The sequence below is a fragment of the Protopterus annectens genome, chromosome 12.part0 (genome assembly GCF_019279795.1).
Source record: "Protopterus annectens isolate FY-2018-M chromosome 12.part0, PAN1.0, whole genome shotgun sequence".
In the NCBI taxonomy this organism is placed as follows: Eukaryota; Metazoa; Chordata; order Ceratodontiformes; family Protopteridae; genus Protopterus; species Protopterus annectens.
Window position 1 is genome coordinate 370499972 of NC_056746.1, and position 18433 is coordinate 370518404.

General features: G+C 43.4%; 1 protein-coding gene across 1 annotated transcript in view; it reads right to left on the minus strand.

The window, feature by feature from the left end:
- GTF3C1 (general transcription factor IIIC subunit 1) overlaps nt 1-18433 on the minus strand; it is a gene marked incomplete in the record, with an annotated part of 1808906 nt that overhangs the window by 911319 nt on the left and 879154 nt on the right. Inside the window, 1 exon segment of the mRNA XM_044089472.1 lies at nt 4996-5074. Within this exon segment, the coding sequence (XP_043945407.1) occupies nt 4996-5074 (79 nt within the window).

Sequence of the window (18433 nt, forward strand, 5' to 3'; positions counted from 1 at the left end):
AGTCACTAAAGGCCATTGATGAGGGTAAAGCAGTTCACACAGCCTACCATGATCTTGCAAAAGCCTTCGACACAATAGCCCACTCGGGCATCATAAACAAACTCACCAGCTTAAACGTAAACCCATATGTCATAAGATGGGTTGCAAACTGGCTCAAGGACAAAACCCACAAGGTCAGAATTGCTGGAGCCATGTCAGACTCTAAGCCAGTCACAAGCGGTGTCCCACAGGGCTCGGTCCTGGGACCCCTCTTGTTCGGCATTTATTTTTCCGAGGTGCAAGCAAACATAGGAGGATTGTGGCTAACAAAGTTCGCAGATGACTGCAAACTGGGCGCCATAATTGATACTCCAGCGGACACAAGCATCCTTCAGAAAGGCCTCATAGAAACGGATAACTGGTGCCAGAGCCATGGCCTTAAACTGAATGCCAAAAAATGTATAGTCATACCCTTTGGGAAAAACAAAGTACCCACAAATTACCACATAGGTGGTAATCCATTAAGTACGGAAGAAGTAATCAGGGACCTAGGGACCCAAGTTGACAGTAACCTCTCATTTGACACTCACGTTGCCAAGGTGGTTAGGATGACCTTCTATATTACCCACCTTATCATGAAAGGATTCACATCTAGATCAAGAGAGGTCATTGTGCCCCTGTACTCTTCTCTTATCAGGCCCATAATTGAGTATAATGCCCCATTTGGGATGTACCTTACCCGACACCTGCAGCAATTAGAAAGACCCCAAAAGTACCTCACCAAGAGGATCAAGGGTCTCAAACATATGTCATATGCTGCCCGGCTGAAGAAATTCCAGCTCTATTCAGTCACATACTGCCTACTCAGAGGCGATCTATGTCTGACGTACAAGGCCATGTCCAATCTGGAATTAATGGACATGCTCCACTTCAGAAAATCCAAATCCACCAGAGCGAGAGATTTGAACCTCAACACAGAAATAAATAGGACGTGCAGGAGGGACAGATTCATAACCCAGAGGCTCCCTACACTCTGGAACAGAATCCCAGTCCATGTTAGGCAGAGCCCCTCACTGACTCTCTTCAAGAGAAATCTTGACGAGTGGATGGGAGATCGTAGGTTTACCCAGGGGGTTACTTCTGTATCACTACTAGACAGAGGCACAGTAAACTAAACCCTAAATGGGCATAGTATTCTCATTTCAAGGGGTGGCGAAAGCCACACACACTCGGGCTAGGCTTATAAATGCCCTAGGGCAGAAAGCCTAGTATGAACCTATGAATTCACCATCTAACAATCAGATTGGTGTTAGGTGTGAATATAAAATTGTTGGATTTAACAGATGAATTCTTATCAAATCTCTTAATCTGTGAAAGAACTCTCCTTAACAGTGCCACAATTGAGATATCATGCCTTTTTCTCTTTCTATTTCTCTCTGAAGTTCTCACATTCAGGGATGAGACTGCTCTCTACCAGGACATACAGTGACAGCATGTGCATCACTAGGACAACATCCCTACCCCCTGAACTCAACAGCTCACATTTAATCATTGAGGAAAATGCAAATTAGGACTAGGTGTAGCATAACACAATTAAAACAAAAAAAACATGAACTCCAAAAATAAAATTAACTAAACCAAATAAGCAAACAAAAAATCAGTCAAATGTGGATAATAATATTTGCAATCAATATTTGTCATCAGAATACAGAAAAACTGGCAATATATGATTTAAAGAATCTAAAGTCAGTTGGTGACCCAGGAAGCCACTTGAGTAGCAAATTTCACAGGTATGACACTTAATATGAAAAATGTCTATGGCCAGATGTCTGAAGCTATACACTTGCAACTACAAGCATACACAATGGCTGACAGGGAAAGATCAGTTCTTCTAAGGTATAATGGATCCACACTGTGCAGGGCTAAAGATAGACAGTGTAGACTCTCAAATATGGGAGTAATAAACTGGTAACAAAGAGTACCAGTACATAAACATGCCACAGAGCTATGAATTAGCGGCAGGTGGTCAAGATCTACACCTAGAGGTCCCAGGTAAAGGGAGTTACATTAGTTCAAATGAGAAGAGATCAAGGCAGAAGCAATCACTGAAAGGTTGTCAGATGAAATCAGGTGTTTGAGTCTCCTACTTTAACAACAACCAACATCTGATGCCAAGGTATTAACCTGGCACTCAACATCATGTACCTTGGACACAAACTCCAGTTTAATACCTCTACAGATGATAAAGGGAGGAACAGAAGCAGCAGCAGAGCTCCAGAGCTCCAAATTGAACAAACAACTAAGGCCACCATCTTGCCTGTCTTAAGCCTAGCCAATTATTTTTCATCCAAAGATGAATTCCTTATTTTCGCGATCTGGCTATTTCCAACTGAAGTTACCACATTTATGGTCAAACATGCCCTCCTGTGCTACAGAGTCCTACAAATCAAGATAAAGCAGTAAGGATTTGATACCTTTATTAAATAAAAATATGAAATAAATACGTACCTACCTGACAATTTTAAATGAGGCACCCAATACTAACATCTAGATGGAGGAGCCACCCAGACCCAGGGGAAAGAGCAGAAGGGTTAATCAAGAAATAATGTATCAGGAATGCTCAGTTGATGTCAGGGAATTACCTTTGTTTGTATATGATGGGTTCTTGATGAAATTCTGAGGAATGTAATTATAATCCTTGGAAAAGTGAAACCATAAGTGTGAATTTGACAACTACAATCCAATCTCATCTTCCATTCCAATCAGTTGTTATATGTGCTAAATTTGGTTTGCTAAACTCCTACCTTTTCCAAAATCTCAAAGATATCTTTTTTTCTCCCTATAGCTGACTACCAGTTTCCACCAAGCTTCTCTCTTTGCTGATCAGGTCTACTGGACCTACCATACCACCCACCCAGGGCTCAACCTGATAACCAGGGACAGTAAAGAGATGAAGGATGCTGGACTGCTTGCCAAGGAGTTCGCCGTAATACCTGCCCATTGTAGCAGCCTTGCCAGCTCCCTGATCGCAGGCCTTAGGAGATCCATGCTTTCTTCAGCATATGCACAACCTCTCAATCTGAGAGTCTCACAGCTCGTGTAGCTCACAGTAGGACAAGCTTGTATGCTGCATACTGCAGTGAGCAAAGACAGCCTCCCTCTTCCAATCATGGGCAAGCCAACATCGGCTAACCCCACCCAGTCTCTCCTGTGCCAATAGCACTAATCCAATATGAGTTATATGGGCTGTGAATCTCACATCTGACATTTAGCAAGTCCCACACCCATAGCTTCTAATCATGTAAGAACTCTGCATCAACTCCCACCACTTTCAAGCACTTAAATTCACTACAAATAAATCCTATCAAGGTCCACAGCTCAATTCTGATCACATCCACACTTTTTGTTCACTTCCAATACATTTAATCATACAGTTTCCTTGGATCTCTACCGGAAAACCTGGAAGCAGTATGACTGCCTTTCTCTAGTTCATGGTTTACGTTGTTACTAGTTTCCACCATTTCAGCTGCACATTACAGTTCTTCCACTGTCAGTCAGTGAACTACACCTTCATTCTTCTATATACTGAAAATGGTGTTGAATAAACTACTTTTTATTTAGTTTTTTTTTTCTTTTCGGTTATAACTGAGATTATGGAGTAACACAATGAAGCAAGCAGTCAACTTCAATAAGAACCACACTGAGACTAGTTCCTGTCATGTCCTACAGCTGAAGCCTGGGATTTCATAAAGTGGACCTTTTCAACAATCACTATGCAAGGATCATTTAATGGGCCATTTTCCTGAAAATGTGGCAGGCCAACAGTGTCTCCCTCTGGCACCTGCTGGCAATTGCAGGGTTGAACTGCTGCCAAGTAATGCAGTGCTTTACATCATGTAACTCCAACACAGTATAAGCAGATAAGTGATGCTGGTACATATCTCAATTGGCAAATTGATGGTCATGGGAACACACAACACATACTTCTTTAAGTGATGAACACAATAATTTTTCCCAGAATAGATAAGGACTGAGATCCAAACTATGCGAGTGTCAGAAAGGAACTGGTGAGTTTAGTAACTAGGCACGTTTATGTAGTCATCAGAAAATATCACAGCATGCCCCTAGGTATAACAGAGGAAAAATGCTAAATACAAATTACTGAGAGGGCTGGACCCAAATGCCAACTCAGCAAGACGGGTCCATGGAGCTAGATCACCAAATGACACAAAAATAAGTGACAGCATATCAATAAAATATGCAAACATGAAAATGCTTATTATCCAGAACGGTGACATCAGTTAAAGAAATACTACTTGTTAAAATGAAGCCAAAAAAAGACATAAAAAATGAGCTGGTTTACAAATAATTGATAATATCTTTTCACTACTGACAGAAAAGAGATGAACTTCGGAACAGGCACATTACCTTAAATATAAACCTCATCATTTTAAATAAATCTCATAGAAACTGACTAATTTCAAAAAACATTTATGAAGTCATTCAGTTTTAGCTATATGTTGTTTGTCTTTCAGCTTTTTCCTGGTAAGGGGTCGCCACAGTGGAACTCCGGTCTGCTAATGATTGGCAGTAGATTTTTACGAAATGCCGAGGTGCCAGCTCAACGCCCAACCTTCAACGAAGGCACGCCCATTTACACATGCATGTCTTTTGAACGCTACCCAATTTCGGGGAGGACATGCAGACTCCACACAGAAGGCACTCCCAAGCCAAGCCGAGAATCGAACGGAAGAACCTCTTGCTGTGAGGTAACAAATGCTACCGCTGTACCTCCGCGGAATAGTCAGTTTTAGCTATATGTACATTCTTTAAAAGGTTATTTCAGCTGGGCCCTACAGCAAGAGATTAGGTCTGTAGAAAGCTGATCTTGACCAATCAAGAATGTCATTATTGGGACCTATTTGACAATACAGCTTAATAATTAATGCAGACTCTTCTTTGTTAAATGTTTTTGTTGTCTGATGCAAAAGACAGAAGACAGTGAAAGTGACTTACCGGATGACATTGGTAGGGAATGTTTATTCAGGAATGTGTGGAGTCTCACCGTAGACACTGGCTCAGATGGTGCATCTCCCTTGAAAAGACAAAGATCCAAGGTCAAAATAAATGATGGAACATTTCACAGGCAATGCATGAGCACATCAAAAACATGTATATCACACTTGTATATGTATTTTTGTTAAGCCATATAAAGCAAAAATTAATATTAAAAAAAATCCTAAAAAGCTATATATTCAGCTGACTTTGGAAAACAAATTTCTGACTTTTGTTATGAACAATTGGTGATTCGTAAAAGAATTATGAAGCTCAAAACCAGTCACAGATGTGACACACACAGCTTGGGATTACTACATTTAACAAAAGACTGTTAAGATTAACTGTGTAATCTTATATGAAGTAGGGCAAATATTACAGAAATACTGTTTTGGAACTGTATCTGAATTGCTTAGCAAACATTACCACTGGGCAATGGATTCCAGCCCCAATTAACTCACTATTGGACTGAGGAATGTGGCCAGTTCCAAACAGCAGCAAGTGTAACTTGTTCTTATAAGGACAACTTTAGTTGTAGATTTCTTTTCGCAGATCCAAGGTCGTCCTGAAAAGGATGCATTAATCTTGAGTCAAAGTCCTTTGTGAGGTTTAATGAAGTTAGTATGTCATTAAACCAGGACGACTCCATTTGTGTTATAGAGTTATAGAGACCTCGAGGAGAAATACCAAACACCACTGCTGTTTTAAGGTGAGCAAATGTTTTGACACAGTTAATCATTTCAATACTTGCAAACAATGCAACATTCCTTGTTTCATTTGACTTCTTTTTTCTTTCATATAAAGAATTTAAGAGCGTGCCAGTGCATAAATTACCACTGTGCTGCTTTCTCTAAGTTATGCAACATTTGCTGCACCTTTTATTAATGGCACTTGAACCTTTGAGCAATTGCATGCTACTGGAACATCTGTTAGAATTCTTTTTTTGTTTCCATAAATCTGAAAACCACGGTGTACTGGCTGTTTCTCTCCTTAATACCAGCAAACCAAAGAAAATGTACCTAGGGCTGTGGATTTTTTTGTTTTTGTAGACTGCAGATACAGAAGATTATGAGTTGACTGGTGATCCTATTTGCTTTATTATGTGTTCAGTTCATGGATGCCTAGAAATTCACCTCAACTGCAAAGCTCGAGAGTTGAATCTTGACATCCATGTTGAGAATACACAATGTAGGGTTACGATCCACTGACTCACTCACAGGTTTTTGTAGTGCATGGAGATTTATCATCTTCATGTACTACAAATTAACCAAAATTAAGAGGATTTTAACTACCTTGCCATTAACTGGGAAAACTACTCATGTCCCAACACCTTTGCGCAACGGTTCTTGGAATTCATAAATTCCAACGCCCTGGATCAACTAATCCATAGTCCCACCAGGGGCTCCAATATCATAGGTTCATAGGTTTATACTAGGCTATCTGCCCTAAGGCATTTATAAGCCTAGCCCAAATATTTGTGGCTTACGCCACCCCTTATATGAAAAAATACTGTGCCCATTAGTTTGTTGTGCCTCTGTCCAGCAGTGACACAGAGATGATTCCCGGGGTAAACCTACGATCTCCCATCCACAGGTCTAGATTTCTCTTGAACAGAGTCAGCGAGATGCTCTGCCTCACATGGACCGGGATTTTATTCCACAGCATAGGGAGTCTCTGAGTGATAAATCTATCCCTCCAGCACGTCCTATTTATATCCGTGCTAAGGTTTAAGTCGCTTGCTCTAGTGGTTTTGGTGGATTTGGATTTTTTGAGGTGGAGCATGTCCATTAATTCCGGGTTGGACATGGCCTTGTATGTCAGGCACATGTCACCTCTGAGCAGACGGTATGCGACTGAATAGAGCTGGAGTTTCTTCAATCTGGCAGCATATGACAGATTTTGGAGTCCCTTTATCCTTTTGGTGAGGAACTTTTGGGGTCTCTCCAATTGCTGCAGATGTCGGGTGAGATACATCCCGAATGGGGCATTGTACTCGATCATTGGTCTGAAAAGTGAAGAGTACAGGGGAACAATGACCTCACTAGATCTGGATGTGAATCCCTTCATGATCAGGTGGGCAATGTAGAAGGTCTTTCTAACCACTTTAGCAACGTGAGTGTCAAAAGAAAGGCCACTGTCAACCTGGGTCCCCAGGTCCCTGATAACCTCTTCTGTGCTTAGTGGATTGCCACCTATATGGTAGCTTGGGTTTACCTTGTTTTTCCCGAAGGGTATGACTATACATTTTTTGGCGTTTAACTTCAGGCCATGGCTCTGGCACCAGCTATCTGTTTCCGTGAGTCCCTTCTGAAGGATATCCGTGTCCGATGCACTTTCCACTATGGCGCCCAATTTGCAATCGTCTGCAAACTTTGTCAGCCAAAGTCCTCCCATGTTGGCCTGTACTTCTGAGAAGTAGATGCCAAACAATAGGGGGCCAAGGACCGAGCCCTGTGGGACACCACTTGTGACTGGCTTGGAGTCTGACACAGCGCCAGCAACTCTAACCCTGTGGGTTCTGTCCTTAAGCCAGTTTGCAACCCATCTTGTGACATATGGGTTTACATTTAAGCTGGTAAGTTTTTCTACAATACCGAGTGGGGTATTGTGTCGAAAGCCTTTGCAAGGTCAAGGTAGGCTGTATGGACTGCCTTTCCTCATCAATGGCCTTGGTGACTGTTTGAAGAAGTCGACCAAGTTCAAAAGGCATGATCTTCCCTTGACAAAGCCAAACTGGGTCGGGTCCAATGTCTGCAAGTCCCCTATATCTTTGTTTATGAGCTCCATTATGATCCTCTCCATAGCTTTGCAGACTAGACTTGTTAAGCTTATGGGCGGTAATTACCAGGGTCCGTGAGGCTGCCTTTGTGGAGTGGGACCACAGTTGCCGTACGCCACTCCTTGGGCACGTATCCTGTGGTAAGGCTGAGATTAAACTGCTGCCTTATGTGCAGGTTTAATTCCTCATTTAGCTCGTGTAGCACACAGCCGGGGACACCATCCGGTCCCATTGATGCTGTGTTTTTAGCTTTAGAGAGAGCAGCTTTCACCTGCGCATTTGAGATGTCCGGGAGGCTACACTCGGCTGGGATAGTTCTCTCTCCTTTAGGGGGGGAGAGGGGGGTGAAGTTTGCACTGAACCTGTCTGCCAGTATGTTGGCAATGTCTGTGGGTTCAGTGATTTTTGTATCATTTTGGACTAATTCTGAGCATATCTGGGAGTTTCCACCCAGGTTCCTAACATAGCTGAAAAAGGCCTTATATCCTAGACCTGGTCATTACCAACATGGGAAATCAATGCTCCATACCTATGGTCACCCCCTCGTTAGTCAAGTCTGACCATAAGCTAATCACCCTTAACATCCACATCCCACCCCCACCCCCCAGTAAAGAAACCACCATAAAAAACTTCTCCAAAGCCAACTTCATGCTACTCAAGTCAGAAGTGACAAACTTCATGACACCCATGCAAACGGGAACTGAAAGTTCAACTGTTGAATCCTTCACTAAGGCACTGTACGAGCACATCCACTCATGCATGAATCGTGCCATCCCAAATAGAACCAAAATGCTCTCATCCAAAAAAAGGAAGCCAATCTGGTGGTCCCCTGCCATAAACAAACTTTACAATAAAAGGAAGAAACTTTTGCAGAAAAGGGGAAAATCCCAGGATGCAAAAAACTCCCTTACTAGCCTCAGTAAGAAACTGAGATGCCTCATAAAATCCTCCAAAGCTAGTTACGAAAATAAAATTGCCAAAGATTCCAAAGACAACCACAAAGCATTCTATAACTATGTCAAGAATCTAAATGGCAATGCTCAGATCTGCTCTGAGCTAAAACAGAATGGCATTAAATATACTGATCCGAAGGATATTGCCAATATCCTGGCAGATGGATTCAGTGCCAACTTCACCCCCTAAATGGCCCATCTCAATACCGGAAGATTGCCAAATTCCAGTAATTACGGCCACACAGGTACAAAACGCACTCTCTAAAGCCAAGAATACAGCATCCATGGGACCAGATGACATCCCGGGCTGTGTACTACATGAACTACAATATGAACTGGCACCTCACCTAAGTGTCCTGTTTAATCATAGCCTCACCTCAGCTTTCGTGCCCACTGAGTGGCGCAGAGCTACAGTTATCCCAATCCACAAGGGGGGATCCACCTTGGATCCCGGAAACTACCGTCCCATTAGTCTGACAAGCCTCATCTGCAAGGCCATGGAGCGTATTATCATGGAACTTATAAACAAAGACATTGGCAACCTTCAAACACTGGACCCCACCCAGTTTGGGTTTGTGAAGGGCCGATCTTGTCTCCTGAACCTGATTGACTTCTTTGAATCAGTCTCCAGAGCCATGGACAAGGGTAAGGTGGTCCACACAGCCTATCTAGACCTTGCCAAGGCCTTTGACACCATCCCCCACTCTGGAATCATAGATAAACTTACTAAGTTGGGCATTAATCCCTATGTCACCCAATGGGTTGCTAAATGGCTTACTGATAGAACCCACACTGTAAAAGTATCCGACTCCAAATCCAGCTCCAGACAAGTGACAAGTGGAGTACCTCAGGGTTCAGTCCTGGGGCAGCTCTTGTTTGGCATCTACTTCTCTGAAGTACAGGTCAACACTAAGGGACTCTGGCTAACAAAGTTTGCAGATGACTGCAAACTGGGTGCCATTATTGAATTCCCAAATGATGTGGATACTCTACAAAAGGGCCTTACAGAAACAGATGCTTGGTGCCAAAGCCATGGGCTCAAGCTCAATGCCAAGAAATGTATTGTTATCCCCTTTGGGAAAAAACATGTATCCATGAATTACCATATAGGTGGCAGTATACTAAACACAGAAAATGTGATAAGAGACTTAGGGACACAGGTGGACAGTGGTCTCACCTTCGATAACCACATCGCCACAACAGTCAGGAAATCATTCTATGTGGCACACCTCATCACGAAGGGCTTTTCATCCAGAAAAAAGGAGGTCATTGTCCCACTGTACTCATCCCTCATTAGACCCATTATAGAATACAACGCCCCATTTGGTATGTACCTCTCAAGACATCTGCAACAACTGGAAAGGCCTCAGAAATACATCACTAAAAGAATCACAGGCCTAAAGCAGATGCCCTACGCTGACCGCTTTAAAAAACTCCAGCTATACTCTGTCGCATATCGTCTACTCAGAGGCAATCTCTGCTTAACATACAAGGCCATGTCAAACCCAGAGCTGTTGGACATGCTACACTTAAAGAAATCCCAATCCCTCAGAGCTACACGCTCCAGGGATCTAAACCTTGTCATCACAATAAACAAAACATGCTGGAGGGATAGGTTCCTGACCCAGAGACTCCCCAGACTCTGGAATAGATTGCCCATACATGTCAAGCAGAGTGCCTCTTTGGACCTCTTCAAGAGGAACCTTGACGACTGGATGGGAGAAAGGGAATTCACCCCAGGGATCACGTCAGTCGCCCTGCTAGACAGGGGTCCAGGAAAGTAAATAATGTGGGAAGAAATAGCCAGGGAATTGTTATGGCTAGGCTTGTATAGGCCCTAGGGCTGATAGCCTAGTACCAACCTATGAACCTATGAACCAAAGCTGTCTGGGCCAAAAGGGAGTCACCAACAAGATTTTGGGAGTGTCTTTTTCTATCTTTAACAGGACCCGTGGTATGACGGGGAGGGAAGGCACAAAGAACCATCCCCTTCCAGGAAAAAGAGAGGGTGTCCACTTTCCAAGCCAAAGTACATGAGACTCTGGTGCAAAAGAGAGGAAGTTGTATGCTCAGAGGGAAGCAAAAACAGCTACCTGAGGAGTACCCCTCTGGTGGACAATGCCCACAAACACATCTCTGTGAAGCATTCACTTGTGAGTTTGTGTTATGGACCTGCTCAGATGTCTGCCACAATGTTCTGATCTGAATGAATATAGTCAGCTCAGAGAGTCACCTGATACTGGATAGCTAGATCCCAAACATGAAAAGCTTGTCTGCACACGAGGTCCCTTGCTTGTTAATGTACCACATCACTGTGGTATTGTCCATGATGAGTTTGAGGGGCCCCAGAAAGAAGAGAATATAAGGCCTGAAGAGCCAGGAGAAGAGCTGTCATCTCTTTGATACTGATATGGTCCTTCCTTTGACAAAGATACCAGAGGCCCTGAACCTTCAGAGGGCCAAAGGAAGCTCACCACTGGGATCAGGTGTCTAGGCAGCTAGACATTTCCCTATGGTACATTTAGTTGGCTACACATGGCTGAAGTGACATTCAGCTGGCAGAGAAACATGACTGTTGTGAATTCCCTGCGTGCAAAGAGAAGAATGTGGTGCCATGCCCACAACTTCAATAACCAAATGCACAGGAAGAAAATAATGCCCATGGCCCCATTGCAACATGAGATAGCAGGCATCAACAGCAGGATGGCCAGTGGGCATGTCAGTGGCGATAAAAATGCATTGCACAATGGGCAGTGCCTTTATAACTGGTGTGTGTGGACCACTACCCCTCTTTCATAGTGTCTAGGGAACATTACCTAAAATGCATACTGGGGAATAAATGCGACTCCACTAGCATGTAAGATTTCCTCCATGCTGTAGCACACTTCTACATGTTGTAGTTACATAATTATTTACCGTACACTGAACATAAAACTCATTACATCTTCTGCCATCACGCACCTGGTTATTAAAGCTGTGGGTATGGCAGTCTGTGCTTCTCTTTGCCCACAGGGAATTCACAACAGCCATACTATTCTGCAGCTAAATCAGGGAAATATCTGGCTGCTTAAGCACCTAAACCCCTCTCCTCCCTGCTTCTGAGGTATCCAAGAACAGTTCTTGAGCAGGGACTAGGGGCTGAGAAGGAAGCCCTGGGACGAGGGGCAGTTGATGAATCTATCACTAAAGCTCTAAATTGAGACATGAGAGAAGAGGAATTGGAAAGTGTAAAGGATGAGAATGTCGAAGCCAGACTGACTTTAGGAACCACTGAAGCTGTTTCACATGAAGTCTGGCCAGAGGACGCACAGGAATGGTGGAAGCCATGTAACCCAGACCCCTTAGAAACTCTCGGGCTGTAATGGAGGTCAGAGGAAAGAAGGGATTGAAATAATGCAATCAGAATCAAAGCCTTGGGAGGAGGGAGGGTTGCCATTATTGAAAGGGTCTTGAGCCTGCACCAGAGAAAATCATGATCCTGAGAAGTTGTCAGGAAGGATTTTTGGGAATACACTGTAAACCCTAGGCTTTGCAGAAGACAAACAGTATAGTAAAGATGCTGAAGCAAAATCTCTGGAGAGGAAACATGAATGAGCAGGTCGTTCAGATAAGGAAACATCTGTATTCCCTTCATCCTACAGAAAGCAATCACAGGAGCGACACATTTGGTGAAGACCCTTAGGGCAGTAAAGAGGCCAAAGAGCAAAGCACAGAACCGAAAACCCAAGGAAGTAACAGAGAAATGTAAAAACTTCCCGGAAAGGGGATAAACAGGAATATGGAGATAGGCATTCTTGAGATCCAGAGAGACTAGGAAAGCCTGATGAAGAGGAGGAGGAAACAAGGTTTGAAGGGATAACACTTGAAAGGAAGGAGCCTTCAGAAAGGTGTTGAGATGGGACAGACCCAGAATGGGTCTCCAAGTGCCTAGTTTCCATACTGTTTTAACTGATGGACAGGGATTCTTTGAATCCAGCCATACTGCACATACATATGGAATAATAATTAACTCCCTGTCTTTTATGTCACTGTTAATATACATGCATTATCCCTCTAAATTTCTTTCATGCTTACTGTCTTTGTAATTAGTATTCTGCATGTTTGCAATGGCTTGTACTTGAGATGCTTTTACTGTTTATAGATTTTGCTTTTTCTTCCATCTTTTTAAGCTCCTCTTATGCTTTTTCTCTAAACAAGTGGTCTTTATCCAAAGGTGCATCAATTAATTTAGACTTGACATGATCAGGTAGAAGTTGTTCCTTCAACCATGTATGCCTCCCAATGACAGATCCGGACACTGCTGCCCTGCAAGAGGCTTCTAGTGCATCATATCCACAGTGTAAAGAGTGCTTTGACACTTGACAAGTAGAGTGCAATAAATCTGCTAACTCCCTAGAATTGGCACAGTCAGGAAAAGTAGAAATCTTTTGCTTTAATAGTTCCAAAGTGTGCTGTTGATATTTTAACATATGGAACTGACAGTTGACAGCTCTGATAGCCAAGGTTGCAGACGTGTAAACTTTTTTACCCCATCTGTCCAGAGCTCAGGCATCCTTATCAGAAGGAGTAGGGTTCTCTGTACAAGTAGCCCTGGCTCCCTTGGGACCCTGTGTAATGACCTCTGGGTCTGCAGCAGGATTTCTGTACAGGTATTTATGAGTGTCTGGTACTCTGTAATACCTGTCTGTCTTACTGGGAGCAGGAGGGTAGGGCGTCGGGGCTAAACTGGATTCATGGAAAACAGCCTCCACCACTTCTAAAATAGGGGGGATGGCAAGGGGTCTGTGCTGGGGTAGGTCTAGAAATTCTCTTAGCCTTTTCTTAGATTGAGGGAAATCCTGAGATTCCCACTGGAAATGTTCCTGGAGGGTGTGGAGGGTTTCTCCAAAGGAGAGTTCTTCTGGTGGGGAGACAGAAGTGATGATTCCTCTGCATCTGAATCCTCATAAGCAGTTAGAGGTTGTTGTTCCTCTTCAAAATCTGAATAATCTGATTCCTCAGAATCTTGCTCTGTCAATAGCTCAGGAGCAGGCTGTCTTTTCCTTTTAGAAGTCGTGGCTTGACTGCCTGATAAGGGAAATACGATCCGCTGCCATCTTAAGCATCTGGGCCTGGGGTGGAGGGGCTGGGTGGCTACAGGTAGATTTGCTAGGGATGGCCTGGCTTCTACGCCTTAGAGTATTCATTGGTGTGAGAGAAATGGTAGTCAGGTGTGAAGATGTCGGTTTCTGACTGGAATCGTTAGAGCAAAAGACCTCCTCGGAAGCTGGTGCCTGTGTCATGGCTCCAGACCCAATTGAGGCAGCCCAAGGCTCTGAATACGAAGAAGATTTCTGCGGCATACCGGACTCAGAAAGGGTCTCGGTAGAGGCCTGCATAGCTATAGCATCAGGCATCAGGGACTGCGAAAGTGCCTAACTGAATTCCAGAGAACTGACGACCTGCTTAGCGGAAGAGTAGTCAGAAGGCTGAGCTTTGTGAGGTCTGGCTCGATCTTTATCCCTACGCTTTTTAGGAGGCTCTACGGATTGTTGGCTGACTGACAACATCTGTGGAGATGGAGGACGAAAGTAGCTGAATACAAAAAGCTCTACGACTAATGGTTCCCGTGTTAAAGAGGGCACAGAACTGGCAACGGGTGATGCCGTGGTCTGGGCCTAAACAAGTGATGCAGTATGAATGGAAGTCGTGGTGTGGGATCTGCTTTAGACAGGGGAGACAATTGTTACCTTTTTTTGGACATCGGTTAGTGCAAGAAAGAGAGATCTCCAATGGGGTACTTAGTTTTTGACATTTTCAACTGTGATCCGAACTCTGGTAGCGACCGACCGGCACATTTGTGAACTGCTTCTGCCACAGGCTCCACTGCAAGAATGACTGATGTAATGGCATCAGCTGCCTTACTTTATAGCACTAGCTACATGACGTCAGTCTACAGGCGACTGCAGCTGACGCAGAAAAACACTGACTCTGGTATTCAGGCCGGCCGAGGGCTACCACAGCAGAGATAACCCACAGATGACGACTGCAACAGTGAAACACAAAAAACATCTGCTTGGCAATCAGCAGATGGAAGACCATTCAGACCGACAATAGGAGACAGCATTCGGACTGGCGGCAAAACAGTTCTGAGGATGGCACGTCGGTATGTCACCTTTATGTCCTATGCTGTGCGTGGGGAGCATACATGTGACATACAACATCCCTATTATAACCTAAGGCTTTGATATACTGGCTGGACGTCAGGCTGCCCTAGGCAGGGAATCCCTACTCGAAGGAATACTGCAACAGGGATACAGAAGCATATCATCAAATAGATATACAGACTGGATTGAAGAGTTTCACTTACTGAGATGTTTTTCTGAACACAAGCACAGTTTATTATTTTGATGTGAATAGCCCATGACAAGCTACAGTTAATAATAATTTAAAAGAATCATTGGTAACATAATGCACAATATCTCATAGATTGTACATAATATATTTTATAATTAAAAAGGTGATGTAAAAAGAGACCCAGCCCCATGTCAAAGAAGGATAATATCCTCAACTAAGACCCACACAATCTGTACTGTATTAGCCACACAAGTGCTAGAGAGACTAAGTGGAGAAGATGGGAATAAGCATTAGGAAAATACAGTTGTGTACACTTACCATAAATGTAGATGTTAGTGTGTATTCACTGTTGCAGTCATTACATTTGGGTAATCTGCTGGCAGGTTGCCCTCAGTCGGCCTGAATAACAAAGTCTTGGGTCCTGCGTCGGTTGCTGTCTCCTCTTCCATGATGTCAGGTCATCAGGGGTATAAAACATGCAGCCGACACCATTTTAATCAGTTTTTCTTGCCCCAGATGTCAGATGCCGCCCAAATGGTGAGCAAAAATATATATATATATATATATATATATATATATATATATATATATATATATATATATATATATATATATATATATATATATATATATCTACACATACATGCATGTAATTTAGAACACAAAAAATTTACCTCCAGCTTAAAAGCAAATACACCAAAAAGGCTTTTGAGCATAGTAAAGGAAAGAAGAGGTATAATAAGAAAGAAAAAGGGGGCTGGCGGGTGGGTAACCTGGACTGCAACAGTGAATACACTCAAACATCTATATTTATGGTAAGTGCACACAACTGTACTATGTTCTTCGTGTTTCACTGTTGCAGTCATTACATTTGGGTAGAATCCCAAAGCTATGGATGGGAGGATGGAATTATACAGCATTAGGAGCAGCTATAAGGCCCTGCAGGACAGCAGTGGCAAAGCCTGCCCTGGATTTAGAAAAGAGAAGTAAAAGGTAATGTTTGGTGAACATATGAACTGAGCTCCAAGTAGCAGCTTCTAGAATGTCTCTGGTAGGACCCCCTATGAGAAAAGCTGCAGAAGTAGATGCAGCCCTGGTGGAATGGGATCTGATCCCCTTGGGGACAGGTTTACCATGGTGCATGTAACAGAAATTAATACAATGGCTTATCCATTTTGAAATAGTCTGCTTTGAACTAGCCTTCCCCTCTGCCCCTGCAGCAAATGCCACCAGTAGTTGCTCAGACCTTCTTAGAGATTTTGTCCTGTTTAAGTAGAATCTTAGTTGCCTGTGTACATCCAATTAATGCAGAATCTGCTCCCCCTTGTTCTGTGGATTTGGGAAAAAGTTGGCAGATGAATGGCCTGATTAAGAGCCACACTGGATACCACCTTAGGCATAAAGGATGGATTGGTCCTGAGGGCCACCCTGTCCAGATAAAAGATAATGAAAGGCTCTACTGCCATGAGAGCCTGTAGTTCTGAAATCCTTCTAGCTGAAGTGACTGCTAAAAGAAAGGCTGTCTTCCAAGAAATAAATTTTATGTCTGCAGTAGCAGCTGGTTCAAAAGGTGGTAGGGTGAGTCTTTCCAGCACAAAATTGAGGTCCCATGCAGGAGTTGGTGCTCTCCTGGGAGGTCTCAAATTTTTGGCCCCTCTGAAGTACTGCTTTAGCAGGGGATGAGAAAAGAGAGGAGGCTCTGTGTTGTAATGAGCCGAGATGGCAGAGGCATGGATTTTTATAGAAAAAAAAAGATTGGCCCTTGTGAAGCATCTCAGTTAAATATTGCTGAATCTGAGGAATTTGGACATTGCTGTGTTTATTCCTTGTGATTGGTTCCAGGCACAGAATCCTTTCCATTTATCAGGATAAGATTTTCTAGTACTTGGCCTTCTAGCCTCCAAAATGGCATCCATCGCAGGTTTGCTGATAGATGTGACTGGTGAAATTAGTTGATTAGCCATGCTGCAAGATTCAGAGTTTGGAGCTGAGTGTGCAGAATTTGATAGTTCTGCCGAGACAATAGATGAGGTGTCTGAGGCAGGTACCATGGAGGAAGATATGACATATTCTGTAAAAGCGGGTACACCAGTGTTGGCGAGGCCAGTCTGGAGCAATCAGAATCATATTTGTTTTTTCCTGTCTGACTTTTAGTAAAATCTTGGAGAGCAGAGGCAGAGGGGGAAAGGCACAGACCGAAAGGTTTTTCCAGCTGAAGGATAGAGCATCCACTTTCCAAGCTTTTTTGTGATGAATTCTTTTGCAGAATTTGTCTAACTGATAGTTTTAGGGAGAGGCAAAAAGATCTATGTCTGGGCTCCCCCATTTTCGTGTCAACATGCTGAGGATTTGTGGATCCAATTTCCATTCATGTGAGTCCATAACATTTCTGCTTAGATCATCTGCCAGAGTATTTTGCTTTCCTGGCAGGAAATGAGCTTGTAGATGTATTTGGTAAGTCAAGGATGTGTCCACAAGGCCATGGCTAGTCTGCAAAGAGGGTAGGAGTGGGTACCCCCTGCTTGTTTACGTACCACATAACTGTGGTGTTGTCCGTCTTTATCAGTAGTTGTCCTGGATGAAGGAAGTCCTTGAAGGCTGTCAGAGCATTCTGTACAGCTAGCATTTCTTTCTGGTTGATATGTAGGTGCATTTGATTTGGGCTCCATTCGCCCTGAATGTATCTTCCTGCCAGATGGGCCCCCCAAGCATAGTCTGATGCATCTGTAGTCAGGGTTTGGATGGCAGGGGGTAAAATGAAAGAAAGTCCCTTGTTTTGGTGACAGGCCTCTGCCCATCATAGGAACTCCTGTTGCAGGCAAGGAATGAGAGGAATCATTGTTTCCAGGCTGTGACAACATTGACTCCATAAGCTTTTTAGGCACCATGGAAGTTTCCTCATATGCAGCCTTGCATATGGAATTAGTAGAATGCAGGAAGCCATGAACCCCAAAGCCTGCAGAATTTGTCGTGCAGATAGCTGGGTTTTTGTGGCCACTTGTTTGAAGCATGTTATCAATTGAATTTGTTTGTCTGGCGTGAGGTAAGCCATCTGGGCAGTTGTATTCAAGCTTGCACCCAGGAATGTAATTATTTGAGAGGGTACCAATTGTGATTTCTTTTCATTTATGGTGTACCCTAGGCATGTTAGAAGCCTTTTTATAAACGCCAGATGTTGTAGAAGAGTGTCCTTGTTTTCTGCCTGAATTAGACAATCATCCAGATAAGGATAAATCTGAATGTTTCTTTGTCTGCAAAATGCAATCACTGGTGCCAGGCACTTTGTGAAGACCCTGGGCGCAGTAGATAAGCCAAAGGGCAGGTCAGAGAA